We start from the raw sequence: 17,193 nt of genomic DNA, 5'->3' as shown, positions 1-17,193 counted from the left end.
AGCTCGGGGACTCGCCTTGCGTGTCTAGAAAACCTATGGGTTTTGTTCTAATTTCGAAATAGTGTTCACTCGATTACGGATGCTGCAACAACAAAACTTTCACAAGGCAAAAGCACAAAACACATTTGAATATAAAATTTAGAAGACATTCAAAAGAAGTTTTTCTGTTATATATTGATAGAAAAGGTTATGTACAAGAGACCGATCAAGGTCTTACAAAAAGAGAAACTAAGTCCTATCTACGGTCGATTTCGACCTCTTCTTTGAGAGCAACTTCTCCTTCAGGCCCCTCATCGGATCCACCTCAATTGCCTTCTTCATCATCGTCTTTGTTGTCAAAGGAGGCAAGCTGCCTGGCTTCAGCCTCAAGCACCTTGGCTCGGGCTATCTCCTCGGAGAGGTCAAAACCTCGACTATGGATTTCCTCGAGGGTTTCCCTCTGGGATTGACACTTTGCTGAGTCAATGATCCATTTCTCTTGGTCAGAAGCCTCCCTTAGCTGCATTTGAACAGCCTCAACATCGGCCCGGTACATGGCAATGGACTTATCTGCCATGACTTTTGTCTTCTTGATCTCCACCTTGGCCTTAGTAAGCCCGGTTTCAAGCTCCTCGATCCTCTTGGCTTGGGCCAGACTTTTCTCTTTGACGCCCCGAAGTTGAACCTCGGTCGATGACAATTTGGCCAATGTAGTTTCTTTTTCTGCAGCCAGGCAGTCCATATTCTCCTTCCACCGATCACAATCGGCCTTTACTTGATTGACTTCTTCTCGAAGTAGCTCGATCCTTTCAACTTTTTGCTGCAACTGAGATAATGAAGTGTTAGCCTCCACAGTTGGGCCGAGTCCGTACTTTACCAAAAGGATGCTCACCTGCTTATCAAACTCGACCTCTTCCTCATGAGCCTTGGCCAAATCCACTTGAAGGTCCTTTATAGTTTCATCCTTTTGGCCGCAAAGAAGCTTTAAAGCATTCCTCTCCTCCGAGACCCTTTGGAGCTCGGTTTCACACTGGCTAAGGTCAGCTCGAAACTTGGCGAACGCCTATACAAAAAAGGAAAACACAGGTCAGATTTAGAGAAAAAGAAAAAGAAGAGTAAAGAAAAGAAGTGCAGTAAACTGATTCTTACCCAAGATAAGAGACGTTGGGCCTCTTCTAAAAGAATAGAAGCATCACCGATATCAGAGGCATCATCGAATCCAGTAAAGCAATCCCAAAAGGGATCCCCTACACTAGAGCCTCCGCATATATCGGGAGTCTTCAACTCTCGAGCTTCCCTTAGTGCCTCCTCAGAAAAGGTCGAGAGAGAAGGCAAGTGACCTACTGTCATGGTCCCAAGCAATTCACTTGGGACACTCTAATCGATCTTCGGGGTCTCAGAACCGGCCCCGTCCGGTGGAGAAACGGTCTTGACCTCTAGTAATTCGGGATCATCACCCGATTTCTTTTTGGAAGCCTCCTCGACACGAGGCTTCATTTTAGCAGTCGTCGTCAGCTCAGAAGTTTTGGTGACCTCGACGGCTTTCCTAGGTCGGACCGTCAGTGCCGAGGCATTTTCCTCCTCTTTTTCTTCTTCGTTTCTCAGTTTTTGGATCGAGTCCATCGTGAGAGCGATTACTTTCCTCCTCACCCTCCGAGGTTTGGGCTTGGGGTCCTCGGACTGTGAGGCAGTTTTCCTCTTCTTGTCTTCCCCCGGCTTCGGAACCGGGGACTTGGTTTCTTCCTCGCCACTTGAAGGCCTCAAAATGGCATCCTTAATCAGGCCTGCATGAAACAAAATTAGTGATGAATGGAGTATAAAAAGTGTTTCAGAACATGAAAAAGGAGATCCTTACCGTGGTTCTTGGCCTCCCATCTGGCCTTTGCCAAATCACGCCATGCGCGTTCGGCATATGTGGAAGTTGAGGCTAACTTCCGAACCCAATCTTCGAGGTCAGGTACCGCTTGAGGCATCCAGGAATTAACTACATGTCGAAAGGAGATGTCAGGTGAAGTCGAAGAAGGTACGAAGGGCAAAGTTTAAAAGATCACTTACGGTTGAAGTTCCACTCCTCATGGAATGACATCTTCTCTTCTGGGCTAATGTCGCAGGTCCTTACCCGTATAAAATGGCTCATCCAACCCCGATCCTTGTCCTCATTGATGCTCAAGATCAAGGCCTTCGTAGCCCGGCGTTAGAGCCTGATTAGTCCTCGGTAGATTCGAGGCCGGTACAACCGCATGAGGTGATTTAGAGTGAACTCTAGCCCCTCGGCCTTGCTAGAGAAGAAGCGCATCTTGATTACTATGTACCATAGAGAGGGGTGGATTTGGCAGAGGGTGACCTGATACCTTTTACAGAGATCAATAATTACTGGGTCTAGGGGACCCAATGTGAAGGGGTAAGTGTAAACACTTAAGAACCCCTCCATATAGGCAGTGATGCTCTCTTCGGGAGTAGGAATTTGCACCACGGCCTCGGGTCCCCAGTTGCAGTCCATCTTCACGGCCTCGAGGTGGCTCTTCGATATTGAGCACATGTACATCGACACATGTTCACATCGGCCCGGGATCGATGAAGGGTTTTCGACCTTGAAGTCAGATTAGAGTACACGGGCCGGGAACATATTCATGGGGAAGCAGCTCCGCCTTGCGCCTTGCACCGGACGGCCTGGAAGAGGAGCAAGAAGCTTTTTCCTTCTGCGGTACAGTCTTTGAGGTTTTCTCCATTTGTATAAGTAAAGAAGAATGAAGAAATATGAAAAACTGGTGGTTTCGGTGCTAACAACGGTGGTTCTACAGGCGGTGAAAAGGAGGAGATGAAAAGAGTGAGAATACTTAGAGATTTGATTAGAGCAAAAGTAAAGTTTGATTCAATGAAGGAGCGGGTATTTATAGGTTCACGGCGATAATTCAGTGGAGTTAGTGGCCGACCGATAACTGACAAGCATTAATGATTTGGGAAACTGCACTGACGGGACGTTTCGATCACATCCATCATAAGGACGACGTCATGATCGAGGTTTCATAAAATCAAGGCTCAAACTATTTCCTATCATTTTATTCTAAGAAATGAGGGGACTATTTGTATACGGTCAAAATCGGGCATGTTAGATTTCATAGGCACGAGGAGCTGCCTCGAGAGTAAGCTCATAATAAACCAGGCTCGAGCTCAATGGCATAATAAAGAGCACAAAGATCGAAGTGCTCGCTGAAGATCAAGACCGAGCATGACCGACTTCGAGTAAGGTATAATAACGGAATGGAGAGATATTAGCAACCGACCGAAGATCTCGATGGAAATCTTGGAACAGATCAAATCAAGCGGTTATTGACGTTAATCATGAGAATTATTTTCGTGATTAGAATTGTACCTTATTTATGATTTCTCTACTATATAAAGAGGGACCCTATTTATTTGTAAGCGACATTGGTTCATTGATAATGATATACAAAAACGCTGCTCTCTATGTTACTCACTATCCATTACTATTCATCATTGTTCTTTACTGTTCTTCTTATCTAACCTCGAGACCATCTCGAATCGAGGTCGAAATCACTGCTAGAACATTGGTTTGATTTATTTTACTATTCATATTATCTATTTCAATTCCTTGTTTGTCAATTGGTATTGGATTAAATCACGTATCCTTAAAACCACTAAAAAAGTTTAATTGTTACTCGAATTTTAGGGTAAACACTAAGTTCGAAAGAAAACGTTTTAAACACAGAAACATGCATATAGACACGATTTCTATAGAGAAAATCCCCAAGTCATGCTATCTAAGCATATGAGAGCCTGAATTAGAATTTCAATTGTACTTGACAATACTCAAAATCAGTAAGCATTTCCAAGATTAATGTAATGACCCGACCGGTCATTTTGATCATTTGCATTTTTGTTCGGTGGTTCGAGACCGCGAGCAGCTTCATATGATGTGTTATGACTAGCATGTATGGTTGGTTTCAGTTTTCGAGCGGTTCAGGATTGATTTGGAAGAATGATTCTCATTTTAGAAGCTTTAAGTTGGAAGAGTTGACCAAGTTTGACTTTTGCTTATTTGATTTCGGATCAGAATTTTGATGGTTTCGTTAGGTCTGGATGATTAATTTGGACTTAGGTATATGTCCGAATGTGGATTTGGAGGTTCCTAGGTTGTTTTGGCGTGAATTGGCGAAAGTTGGATAGTTGAAGATTTGGAAGGTTGATAGGTTAGGCCGAGAGTTGACTTTGTTAATATCGGGTTCGGATTGTGGTTCTGGGAGTTGATATAGGTCTGTTGTGTCATTTGGTACTTGCAAGCAAAATTTGAGTTCATTCCGAGTTTATTTGATATGGTTCGACACGAGTTTTGGAAGTTGAAAGTTCATTAGTTTATTATGCTTGAATTGATGTGTGATTCGTAGTTTTGATGTTGTTTGGTGTGATTTTTGTGAAGATCCGATAGGTCTTTTTGAGTACTAACCTTAATTTGCATGATCTGAGACCTCCCATAACTTCATTTGATATTTCTTGATTTGCATCCGTGGTTCGTGTCGCTTTTCTATGTGAAATTTTGAAGAAAATAAGAATTTTGACTAAAAATAAGGCTAGAGTTGATTACGGTCAACATTTTAGGCAAACGACATAGGATCAGTATTTTGACAATTTCAATAGGTTTGTATTGTGATTTTGGACTTGGCGTATTCCCAGAATTAAAATAAGGAGGTCCCTAGGTTGATTTAACTTGTTTTGCCGAAAGTTGGCATTTTGAATATTTAAATTTTTTTTAGGTTTGACCGTAGGTTGACTTTATGGTTATCGGGTTTCGATTATGGTTTTGGAACTTGGAATAGGTCCATTTTGCTATTTGAAACTTGTCTGCAAAATTTAGTGAAATTCCGAGTTGGTTTGATAGGAATCAGACGTTTGGTTGTGTTTCTAGCTACTCTTGAGTTTCCTTTCAAACTTCATGTGTTTTAATGTCCGAATCGTGGTTCCAGAGGTTATTTTGGTATTTTGATCACGCGAGTAAGTTCGTATGATGTTATTATACTTGTGTGCATGTTCGGTTTGGAGCCCGAGGGATTTGGATGAGTTTCAGATAGGCTTCGAACCATTTTTGGACTTGTAGGAACTGTTGGTTTTTGCTTCTGGTGTTTTGTGCTTCGCGATCCTGAAGCTTCTCTCGCGACCACGAAGGGGAAACTTGGACTGGGGGCTGGTTACTCTTCGTGAACGCGAGTGGTAGGTTGCGTATGAGAAGCGTTGGGGGGGGCTTACCCTTCGCGAACGCGATGCTTTGGGAGATCTAGGGGAAGACAGGTGGTCCTTCTTCGCGAACGCAACCAACGGGCCGCGAACACGGAGGCTTGGCTGGGGATGCCTTCGCGAACACGAAGGTTAATTGGCCACAGCTCTTCACAAACACATCAGGTGCTTTTCGAATGCGAAGAACACTTGACTCCGAGCTATTTAAAAGCTGAAAGTCGAGATTCTTTTACTCAACTCGATTTTTGAAAGATAAAGCTCGGCCTAGAGAGGATTTTGAAGAGATTTTATCCCCACTTCATTGGATAGTAAATTTTAACTAGATTTGATGTATTTTCATAATCACTCATTGATTTTAACCTTTAATCTATGAATTTTATGGTAGAAATTAAGAATTTTGGGTAGAAATTAGAGATTTATGCCAAATGGAGATTTAGACCTTAAATTGAGGTTGTATTTCGAAATAAATCACATAACCGAGCTCGGGGGTAAATGGATAATCAGGTTTTAGTCTGAATCTCAAGTTTTGACCAAGCGAACCCTGGGTTGACTTTTGTTGACTTTTTTTGATTTTATTAAAGATTGAATCTTTTTCACTCGTGGATAATTTCTAAAGCTTATTTTGAATTATTTGAACTACATTTGGCTAGATTTGATTGGTTTGGAGGCTAATTCTAAAGGAAAGCCGTGGTTAAGCATTGATTGGGTTACAAAAAGAGGTAAGTGTTGGGGTTAACCTTGACTTGAGGGAATTATGACTTGATTGAATTATTTGCTATTTGATTTATGCGTGGGGGCGACATATATGAAATGTGACGAGTGTATATGCATATTCACGGGTTAACATGCGGGTTGGGATATATATTATTGTTTTCAATTATTTCATGCTTTCATTTAATCCATGTTATTAATTGTTAAATACTTTTATTGTTAATTGCATTTACTTGTTAAATTCATGCCTTTATCTGTTACTTCCTTTAAATGCTAATTATTTTTATGTATCGGTGTCTTTATTTATTAACTGTCATTACTTGCTATTTGACCTTGTGTGCTATTAGATAACCACATTTATCCGGTTTGTGACTTTATTTGTGTAGTTCTCATGTTATTTAGATTACACCGTAGTTGGTTGTAGATGTTCATTTATATTATTATTGTGTGGGATCGGGTTGCGCGCCGCAATGATTATTGGTGTTATTGTGTGGGATTGGGTTACACGCCGCGACAGTATATATATATTTATGGATCGGGTTGCGTGCCGCAATAGAGAAGAAATGTTAATTATATATTTGTGGATCAGATTGCACGCCACAATAGAGAAGAATTATTATTTATATATATTTGTGGATCAGGTTGCGCGCCGCAACGGAGAAGACTTATTTTACTGTGTTTGACTTTTGTTACTGTATCCGTGTTGATTTGAAAAGATGAGCATAAGCGTTATTCTGGGGCCCTCTGTTATGTGTTTTTAGTTTCAGTATTATGTTAAATTCTTGTTTTTCCTCCATTTCTGCTATTGTTCATTTATATTCGCTCAGGTTTATAGTAGGTGCCTTGTTATAGACTCGCCACTACTTCGTTAAGGTTAGGCTCGACACTTATATAGTGCATGGAGTCATGTACTCATGCTACACTTCTACACTTCTTGTGCAGATTCTGGTATTGGTCCCAGTAGCAGCTAGTGGAGGCTCGCTTGGATTAGCTTTCTTTCACGGAGACTTGAGGTATAGTTGTACGGCGATTGCAGCCCTAAAGTCCTCCTCGCTATCTAGTTCTACTATTTATTTTTGTTTCAAACAGTTATACTTTCATTCAGACTTTGGTTGTAGCACTGTTAGAATGCTCATGTACTTGTGACACCAGATTCCGGAATTTAATTAGTCAGTGTTTGGAGTTATTATATTTGCTTTTGAAACTCTATAGCTTTAATGTTCGTTAAATTGCTTTCAAATTTGGTTTTAAAATGATTAATTGTGTACTATTGTTGGCTTGCCTAGCAAGTGGACGTTAGGCGCCTTCACGACCCCGCGATAGAAATTTTGGGTCGTTTCGGATGAGTTTCAGAGTTTCAGAGTATTTCCTCTTATTTTGGATTCCTTGGACTGGGTTCGGGAGGCCTCGGGTGTGTTTCGGATGAGTTTCAGAGTATTTCCTCTTGTTTTGGATTCCTGTTAGCTGGTATCACGTAGTGCTATCTGGTGGCATGTGAGTTTTGTTCTATGCGTTCGTGAACCATTAGGGAGGTTGTGCATCGGGATCGCGAGCAGGGAGCCGCGTTCTCATAGAAGGAAGGTCTGGGTGAGTATGGCATGCGTTTGTTCATCGCGATCACGTAGTCTAGGCCGCGTTAGCGTAACTATTGTGAGTTTAGGCATCACGTTCGCGACGGGTATGTCGCATTCGCATAGGAGGTTTTTGGAAGTTGGGCATTTTGTTCTTCGCGATCGCGGTTTGTATACCTGGGCAGACTTATATAATACTCTATTTCGAGGGCTTTTGTTATTTTATCACATTTTGAGTTTGAGAGCTCGATTTTGGGCGTTTTTGGAGGGGTAAGTATTTTTTACTCATATTTGTTTATATTTCATAATTCCAACCTCGATTTTGTGTTTCATTAATGATTTAAATTGGAGAAATTAGGGATTTTAGTAAAAGCATTTCTAAAATATAAATTGATGATTTGAAGGCCGATTTGAGGTCAGAATTGGATGATTTTGGTATGGTTGGACTCGTATCAGAATGAGTGTTCAGAATTTATGAGTTTTGTCGGATTTCGAGGTGCAGGCACGGGGTTGAGTTTTGGGTTGACTTTTTTTATTCTTGTTCAAGATCAAAGCTTTATTATTCGAAATTGTTTTCTATGGCTTTTATTTATAATATTAAGTTATTTTGGCTTGATTTGAACCGTCCGGAGGTTATTTTGCATGGGAAAGGCTTTCTAGTAGATTGATTTAGCTTATTTGATGTAAGTATCTTGCGTGACTTTGTGTGGGGGAAACTACCCATAGAATTTGGTCTAATTGTATTATTTGTATTATATGAAAGACGTGTACACGAGGTGACGAGTGTGTGCCCGGGCTTATAAGTGAAAATTGACCGATTTAGACTCTTAGGTTATTAATATGCTTTTAATTAAAGTTGTTGTTATATGGAATATCTCTCATTGTCGAGTTATTTACCATTTTTTTTTTGTTGTTGAAATTCTTGGATACGTTGTTGTTGAGCCGTGGGCTATGTTTTATGGTAAAATTGGTATTGTTGATTGTGCGGAGCATAAGGGTGGAAATTACTGATTGTGCCAAGCGAAACAAGTGGCTATTAATATATTGTCAGGGAGTAGTGATACAGGTGGCTATTGATATACTATCTGGTGGAGTGATACGGGTTGATACAGGTGGCTATTGTATTATTGTCAGGGCAGAGCGATACAGGTGGCTATTGATATATTGTCTGGGCGAAGTGATACGGGTAACTATTATGATATTGTCAACCCAGTGAGATAAGGGTGGCTATGTGGGGATGATATGTGATGGCCCGAAGACATGTTGTTGATGAAAAGGGGTATTCATTTTTGTGCTCATGAATTCCTTGTGTGTGTCATGCATATTACATAATTTGTTATGTTGTTCTCTGTGTGCTACTCGATGTCTCTGATATTACTTGATGATTCTAGCTGTGATAGTATACTTGCACATGCATACACCACAATAGGTCATTTATACTAGTCCAAGAGGATGAAACTTGACGTTCATTGATCATGTACATGTATTCTTGTATATCTATTTTCTCTGCGATATGGTTTGGACTGGTAGCCTGTGACCACGCCGGGCGAATTGTGATATTAAGCATGTGACTACGCTGAGCGGATTGTGATATTGAGCTTGTAACCATGCCGGGCGAATTGTGATATTAAGCCTGTGACTACGCTGGGCGGATTGTGATATTGAGCCTGTGACCATGCCGGGTGAATTATGATATTGAGCATGTGACCACGCCGGGCGGATTGTGATATTGGCATGTGAGTTGTCCATGCGGTTGTGACTTATGTTGTGGCACGAGGTCTTGGCCGTGCGAGGGAGATTGATAATGTGGGCACAAGGTGTCATATGTATGAGATTCGTGATTTGTGACTTGAGATTTGTGATTATGAAGTGTGGTGCCTCGGGTTGACTCTTGTTTTAAATCCTGTATCAGAACGGTTTGATGATTTGAACTGTCATGTTTTCCCTTAATTGCTTTCATTTATGTTTTATCTGTGTTTTGATTATTTTTGTTGTTTATATCACATGATTTCTCTTTGTTGCCATTTATATATTTGCTTTCCGTTGTTAGCTTTATATTGATATTCTACACATGTTATTTAATTAGAGAGTGTCTTGACTTGAACCTCGTCACTACTCCACCGAGGTTAGACTTACTTACTGGGTACCGATCGTGGTGTACTCATATAAAACTTCTGCACATTTTTGTGCAGACACAAGTGTTGGAGGCAGTTATTCCAAGAAGTATTCGCAGTCCCTTGGATTCCTATCCTTATGCTTATACTTTTAATTCTCTATCACAAAGTATTGTATCTTTGTTTTTGAGATATTTTTATGTATTCAGCTAGAGTTCGTGACTCTGTACTATATAGTCTTGGGAATTTGTAGTGATTATCGCCGTGTTTGCTTGTATCACCTTTACTTTTTGCTTTTATATTAAGTTCTGCTTCATAATATCATGTTTAATTGGTTTAGTTGTTGTAAGTGATCGACTTACCTAGTTTGAGAGACTAGGCGCCCTCACGATCCTTAATGTGGGATTTTGTGTCGTGACAAGTTGATATCAGATCTCTAGGTTCATGGGTTCTACGAGTCACGAGCAAGTTTAGTAGAGTCTTGTGGATCCGTGCGGAGACGTTTGAACCTATCTTCGATATTTTTCTTAAACTATTAGGAAAATTCCACTTATTTTATTCCTATCGTGCAGATTTATTGATTTCGGACTTTGAGCCTTTGTATTTCTATTCTCTCACAGATGGTGAGGACACGCACTACTAGCAGACACCCGCACCCCTTGCTAGAGCTGCGAGAGGTTGGGGTCAAGGTAGAGGACGAGGAGGGGCACGTGCTACAGCCAGAGCACCTGCTAGAGCAGCAAATGAGGAACCACCAGTAGCTCCGGTAGGGGAGCAGGCACCCAAGGTGCCTGTTGCTATCCAAGGACTTTAGTAGACCTGGCACATTTTCTGAGTATGTTCGGCATATTGGCTTAGGGGGTATTGATCCCAGTCGCACTAGCTACTTCTCAAGCTGGGAGGAGGAGCTCAGACTCTCCCTCCCTGTACTCCAGTGCAGTGGGCCCATGTTGATCAAGTTTCGGGTGTTATACCGGCACAACACACTATCACGGTTCAGCTTGAGGTCAGGTCAGTGGCATCAGAGGAGGAGTAGAAGAGGCTTGAGAAGTTCAAGAAGTATTTTCCTCCTGCTTTCAGTGGTACAGTTTTTGAGGATGCGCAGGGTTTTCTAGACCAATGTCACCATATTATGCACACTATGGGCATTGTGTAGGTAAGCGGGGTTACTCTTGCTACTTTTCACCTGATGGGATCGGCATATAGGCGGTGACAGGCTTATGAGGAGGGTAGGCCAGCTGATGCAATGCCACTCACTTGGCTCAATTTTTCTGATCTATTTTTGAGGGAGTTCGTCCCACAGACCCTCGGGGATGTGTGGCGCACCAAATTTGAGCAGTTGCGGCAGGGGACTATGACCGTGTCCGAGTATGCTATCAGGTTCAGTGAGCTATCTCGTCATGCACCTACTTTGGTTTCTACTATTAGAGAGAGAGTCCGCAAATTTATTGAGGGGCTCAGTTATGGTCTCACACTTGGGATGGCATGAGAGTTGGAGACTGATACTCTATTTTAGCAGGTTTTGGAGATTGCCAAGAGATTAGAGCGTATCCAGGGTCAGGAGATGGGGGATAGGGAGTCCAAGAGGCCTCGAGGTCCAGGAGGATTTAGTAGATTCTACTTTTCGGCTCTGACCTATCATGGTGGAGGCTCTGTCAGTCGGCCAGTTCAGTCCGCACTTCAGGTTACCCGTAGTACTCCAACTAGCCAGGGACCTCATGATGCTCGTATTGGACATCTATCTTTCATTGTGCCTACTTCACGGGGTTCCTACAATGATTATTACAGTCATCCAGCACAAACTCAGTACCAGCAGCCACGACCGCAGAGGGGTTGTTATGAGTGTGGTGATACCAGTCACATCATGAGAGATTATCCCAGGCTCCGGAGGGGTGGACTTCATCAGAGCACTCATGCTATGGGTTCCACTCCAGTTGTTACTCCACCTGCACATCCAGCTAGAGGTGGAGGCCAGGCCTGTTGTTATGCTTTCCCTGGTAGGGCCAAAATTATTGCACCCGATGATGTCGTTACAGGTAAGGTTCCATTTTTCATAGAGATATAATCACTTTTATTTGATCTGGGTCCTATTTATTAGTATGAATCATCCTATCTTGATTCACATATGGATATGTTTCATGATTCTTGTACTCTATTTATGTGTTTGCACCTGTTGAGGGGTCCTACTGTGGTAGACCGTGTCTATCATTTTGGTTTGTTCACTATTGAGGGTTATGAGACTAAGGTGAGCTTTTTGTTACTTAATACGGTAGATTTTGATGTGATTTAGGTGCTCTACAGGCATGGGAGGTCCGTTATGTGTTGTGATTTTATTTCGCGGAATTGAGTTAGCGAAAGGGTTTTGGTTGATGGGATGTTTATCTTACTTGTGATTCAGAGTTGAGGATGTGATCCTCGTATTTTTGTGTGGATTGGTACGTTTGAACCGGGCTATGTGTTGTGGTGGAGTTAAGTTAGGATCAGATTCTTTGTGATTAGTTCGTATATTTTGTTTCTCCCTTGTGGAATGGATTCATAGTATGGTATCGATATGGAGTTGTACCTGTTAGACTTGTTTGATAGTTCTCTCATGTGTTTCTCTTTCTATATTCAGTCATATTCGAGTTGTGCTTGTAGGGTTCAGATTGCGATGTATGTGTCTAGGTGGCGTTCAGTGTAGCTTGTTGGTAGGGTGAGTGGTGATAAGCTTCAAATGTTTCTTACATCATTATCAGTGTTGTGAAGATTTGGAACAAGATTCTAGTTGTGATGAGGCTATTTACCGGTATTGGGTTTGGTAATGGGCAACTATTGTGGTCAGAGTTGTTGCTATGCGCATATGGGTGTTGCATCCTATTTTGCACAGGTCAAAACAAGATTCAACTAATGGTTCTTCTATTGTTTATAAAAGAGAGTCACCACCTAATATTTAAGGTATATCATGGTACCTATGTATTTGTTAGATTATTATCCTATTGGTCTTCTAACCGATGAGATTTTGGGTAAGGGTTCTTGTTCTTCTAAAGGAAATATGTTGGGCACCCCCTAAAATCTACCTGAGGTAGCTTCTTAAAACTTAGGCTAGTTTCGGGGAACAATGGTCTATATCTTCTTAGTCGGGTGCTTAAGGTCTGTAGCATATTCTAGGTCTTGTTTAAAGTACTTATTTTGAAAGACAATAGTATATGTTATTGGAAAGTAGTTATAGGGTTTATAGGGTTTACAACTTGTGAAAATCTTTTGAAATGTTTATACCCTCAAAGTTGAGAAAGACTTGTAAAATACTGCTATGTTTTGAATATTTTGTCTCTTGAAACAATGTGGTTATTCATGTAATTTAGTAGAATAAAAGACTACTAGAAGATGATGTGTCATGGATATACCTTTGAAAATCAATTTTAATTGAATCCACGTTTTCGAAAAATTCATTGAAGTTTGAAAATTCTTAATCCCCGGCCGTGTTTGGTTTTATTTTTCTTTCTTGAAAATCGGCCTTGTATACATCCTTTCGATTCTAATTTTTTCAAAAGAGAAGTTATTTCGCTTTCAAAATTAGGACTCAAAACTTTACTGAAAAATAGTTAGTGATAACAAAACGAATTCTTTTATTTGTTAACAGTAAGTGATCAAAACATCGAAATATTTCAGTGAAACATAATATAAACTCAGATTCTTTTCCTTATTTACCTATGGGCTTTGGTTTGCCTAGATTCCCAAACAATCAAAATATGACAGAAGTATTCAATAATAAGGTTAGTATCAAACATATACACAGAATGAACAATCAGATTCTATTGTCTAAAAGGAGAAGGGAAAAGGAAAACTGGACTCTTCGATATTGGGCCAGTGAACCGGGCCCAGCAGATGTTAAGCGTCGGCGGACTTCATAGAGCAGGAACGGCCTCCTAGACTGGATCTTGGGTCTGAGTTTCAAAGAACTCGGTAGAGACGCATATCGAGTTATCAAGGTTTACATGATAATGGTAGAGTTGAAAAGCTTTGGAGTTGTGCTAAAAATGGCCATGGGAGATGGGTGGGCGGTTGCTAGACAGAAAAAGGAACTAGGGTTAGGTTTAGTGGGGTTGGCAAATTTAGATTATGGGAATGCTGGGTTGGTGGGTATTGTTATTGGGATACTGTGGAGAGGGCTCTAAATAATCTAAATGTGCTATAGCAAATAGACGAGATCTGGTAGGTCACGGACTTGGTTTTGAATTTTAAAAGTAAATTACTTCTTCATTTTAAGCGAATAATTAACAAGTAACCGTTTTTACGACTGTTCAATCACATTTAGCCACATATTCAAAAGTCAACGACATTTAGCTACTAGATTCAGATGAAAATATTTCTTTGACAAAAATACCCCTCATGTGTCTACAAAAGTTACCCGACATAACCCCATACATCCTTCTACAGACTTTTGCGCCTCCGTCCTTCTACAGATTCAAGTAAGATCTCGCAATTATTCTTCTCGTTCTTCAATTCTTCTAGAGTTAATCTTTAACTCTTCTCATTTGTGATTGAAATCGTAGCTGAAAATTATTGGATTGCTGGATATTGTGCTGAATTTTATATGAAAAACCTTTAATTTCCAGTAATTTATTTTGTGATTGACTGTGTACTATATAAAATATAATTTAATTTCCAGTACTTTATGTTATGATTAAACACCTGAATGTTTGGTTGATTAAAAAGAACACAGTTAAAACTCCACTCTAACCTCAGCAATCCCATCATAGCCAATGTCACGGTCTTAGCGTGACAATCAAAAATAGCGTGATATGAAAATAGCCAATACATACCCAAAATCACATCAAAGTCCACCATATTAAGCAACAAAAGATCAACCCTAGTCTCGTAGCCCCTAATAGTGATCAAACAAGAGCGACAGGCATTGTCCACCATAATAGAATCCCCAACGTGTGTAGACACATAAACAAGAATATCTAGAGAATCACGAGATATATCCAAATATGAAGCAAAATAGGATGACACATACGAATAAGTAAAACCCAGATCAAATAAAACTGATGCATCTCTATGAAAGACCGAAACAATACCTGTAATGACAGCATCGAATACAATCATCTTAGTCCTACCACGGAAAGAATAACAACGGGCCTGGCCTCCCCCTCTAGGACGCCCTCTACCCACCCGTCCTCCGCCTCTAGCTCGTTGTACATGTGGTGTAGCAACTGAAACGGAAACCATAGCCTGAGTACCTTGCTGAGGTCCAATCCTCCGAAGTTAGGACAATCTCTCATAATGTACCTAGTATCACCATACTCAAAACAACCCCTCGCGGGCATGGCTGCTGGTACTGAGTCTATCCCGAATGACTGGAATAAGTGTTATAGGAACCCCGTACAAAAGGTTTACTAAAAGATAGTTGTCTGGTATAAGTGCTCTGGGGTCCCTGGCTAGCTGGAGCACTATGGGTAACCTGAAGTGCAGACTAAACTGGTTGGCTGATGTGACTTCTGCCATGACGGATCTTGCCTCCAGAGTAGGATCCCCTAAATCCTCCAAAACCACGAGGCTTCTTAGCCTCCTTATCCTCCTTCTCCTACCCGCGGATACACTCCAACCTTCTAGCGATCTCCACAACCTGATGGAATGGAGTCTCAGTCTCCAACTCATGTGCCATCCCAAATCTGAGGTTGTAGGTGAGTCCCTCAATAAATCTACGGACTCTCTCTCTATCAGTGGAAACCAAGGTAGTTGCATGACGAGATAACTCTGTAAACCTCATAGCATACTCCGACATAGTCATACCACATTGGCGCAACTGCTCGAACTCACTGCACAACTCATCCCTGCCGGTTTGCAGAATAAACTCCCTCAAGAAAAGATCAGAGAATTGGGACCAAGTAAGTGGTGTTGCGCCAGCTGATCTACTCGCATCATAAGTCTGCCACCATCTATATGTCATCCCCGTCAGCTGAAAAGTAGTAAGATCGACCCCGCTCAGCTCCACTACACCCATAGTACGCAGAATGCGGTGACACTGATTCAAGAAATCATGTGCATCCTCAGAAGCCCCTCCACTAAACTAGGGAGGATGGAACTTCCGAAACCTCTCCAAACTCCTCTTCCCCCCAGTTGACACAACTTGCCCTACCTCGGGTTGAACTACAACTACTAGCTGTACCAGCGCAATACCCGATGTCTGATAAGCATGAGCCGGTTGCTCTGGTGTATGGGCTACGGGAGTCTGAGCTCCTCCCCTAGCCAGTGAAGTAGCTGTGCAACTGGAATCAACCTTTCCTGAGCCAAAGTCCCAAACATACTCAAGAAGTGTGTCAAGGTCTCCCAGAGTCCCAACGTAGCAATATGCTGCTCAGGTGCACGCTCAACATGCTCAGGCTCATGATCCTCAACTAGAGCTGCTAGAGGCTCCACATCTGCTGCTCTACCTGGTGCTCTAGCTGTAGCATTTTCCCTTCCTCGGCCTCTACCCCGGGCCCGGGCCAGGCCTCTCATTGCTCTAGAAGAGGGCGGGGGTGTCTGCTCAACTGATCTAGTAGTGTGTGTCCTCACTATCTTTAAGAAAATAGAAGATAGAAATCAAGCACCCAATAGTCCTTTTCATATCCAAAGTAAACTCTTCTCGTCACACCCAAGCCATCTGAACACATCCCGCAACTACATCATACTCATCATATAGCCATCCAACCACTCACCAAGCCATAAATCTCACTCTTAGGGACACTACCGGACGTATAAGTCTAAAAGCACATCCTTACACAACTAAAACTACGAGCCAAAGCTGCGGTCCAAACCTGGCCTCAAGTTCTTCAGATTGGCCCATTACCAAAACACATAAAACACATCTCGCACCTCATCCATAGAATCACAAGTCGTCGATGCACATCTGATGATGAACACTCACGTAACATACGAGTGAGTGAAAGGAATTTAAAGTGATACGCTTCAAGCTGAATGAATGTCGCATGATAAGGAAAGAAATATGGGATATTTATCCTAAATGCCTTGTAGCCTCTCGAAGATAGGTGTGGACGTCATCATACCGATTCGCAAGACTCTAGTAGACACTTGCTCATGACTCATAGAACCTATGAACCTAGAGCTCTGATACCAACTTATCACAACCCAAAATTTAACTAGTCGTGATGGCACCTAACCCAGCCCGCTATGTAAGCCAATTATCCATAAACACAATATAAATGAGATTAATAGGAAATAAATGATGAAATAACTGAATTCTTATACAGTAACACAAGGATTGGTAGTACAAGTCATGAGTTTCTAAGAGTTAGAATTAAAAAATTGATAGGAAAATGATACAACATCTATTTGAAATATACATAAATAGAATCTCAAATATAGAATTACCAAGAACAAGTGGTAGCAATAACTGAAACGCAGGTACATCTTCAATGCCAGCTCCTGCTATTCACAGCAACATCAGCTCCATAATCTGTACGCAAGGTGCAGAAGTGTAGTATGAGTACAATCGACCTCATGCATTCAACAAGTAACAAACTTAATCTTAGGTTGAAGGCAGTGACGAGATCGGAAAACGGTCAGAGTCCAACACCAATAGC

The 17,193-nt window shown here is 41.4% G+C and overlaps 2 protein-coding genes across 2 annotated transcripts; both read right to left on the bottom strand.

Moving 5' to 3' along the window:
* Positions 1 to 304: 304 nt before the first annotated feature.
* Positions 305 to 14,836, bottom strand: LOC138900009 (uncharacterized). The gene is made up of 4 exons (XM_070186710.1): positions 14,686 to 14,836; positions 14,428 to 14,571; positions 1,414 to 1,763; positions 305 to 1,042 (listed from the first exon to the last, which is right to left on the bottom strand). The coding sequence occupies exons 1-4, from the start codon at positions 14,834 to 14,836 to the stop codon at positions 305 to 307; spliced, it is 1,383 nt and encodes a 460-aa protein (XP_070042811.1).
* Positions 14,837 to 15,191: 355 nt separating this feature from the next.
* Positions 15,192 to 15,611, bottom strand: LOC138900008 (uncharacterized). The gene has a single exon (XM_070186709.1). It carries the CDS (start codon positions 15,609 to 15,611, stop codon positions 15,192 to 15,194), a length of 420 nt encoding a protein of 139 aa, XP_070042810.1.
* Positions 15,612 to 17,193: the final 1,582 nt, after the last annotated feature.

Source organism: Nicotiana tomentosiformis, chromosome 10, assembly GCF_000390325.3.
Source record: "Nicotiana tomentosiformis chromosome 10, ASM39032v3, whole genome shotgun sequence".
Taxonomy (NCBI): Eukaryota; Viridiplantae; Streptophyta; class Magnoliopsida; order Solanales; family Solanaceae; genus Nicotiana; species Nicotiana tomentosiformis.
The sequence above is the reverse complement of the archived record's forward strand: the minus strand, read 5'-3'. Positions and strand labels throughout refer to the sequence as shown.

Coding starts and splice junctions, on each gene's coding strand:
- LOC138900008 (XM_070186709.1), bottom strand. CDS start 15,611: ATGGGTGTAGTGGAGCTGAGCGGGGTCGATCTTACTACTTTTCAGCTG.
- LOC138900009 (XM_070186710.1), bottom strand. CDS start 14,836: ATGGTTTCCGTTTCAGTTGCTACACCACATGTACAACGAGCTAGAGGC. Junction 14,572..14,685: donor ATTCGATGCTGTCATTACAG/GTATTGTTTCGG, acceptor GTGATTCTCTAG/ATATTCTTGTTTATGTGTCT. Junction 1,764..14,427: donor GGACTTTGATGTGATTTTGG/GTATGTATTGGC, acceptor TGTTTCATGCAG/GCCTGATTAAGGATGCCATT.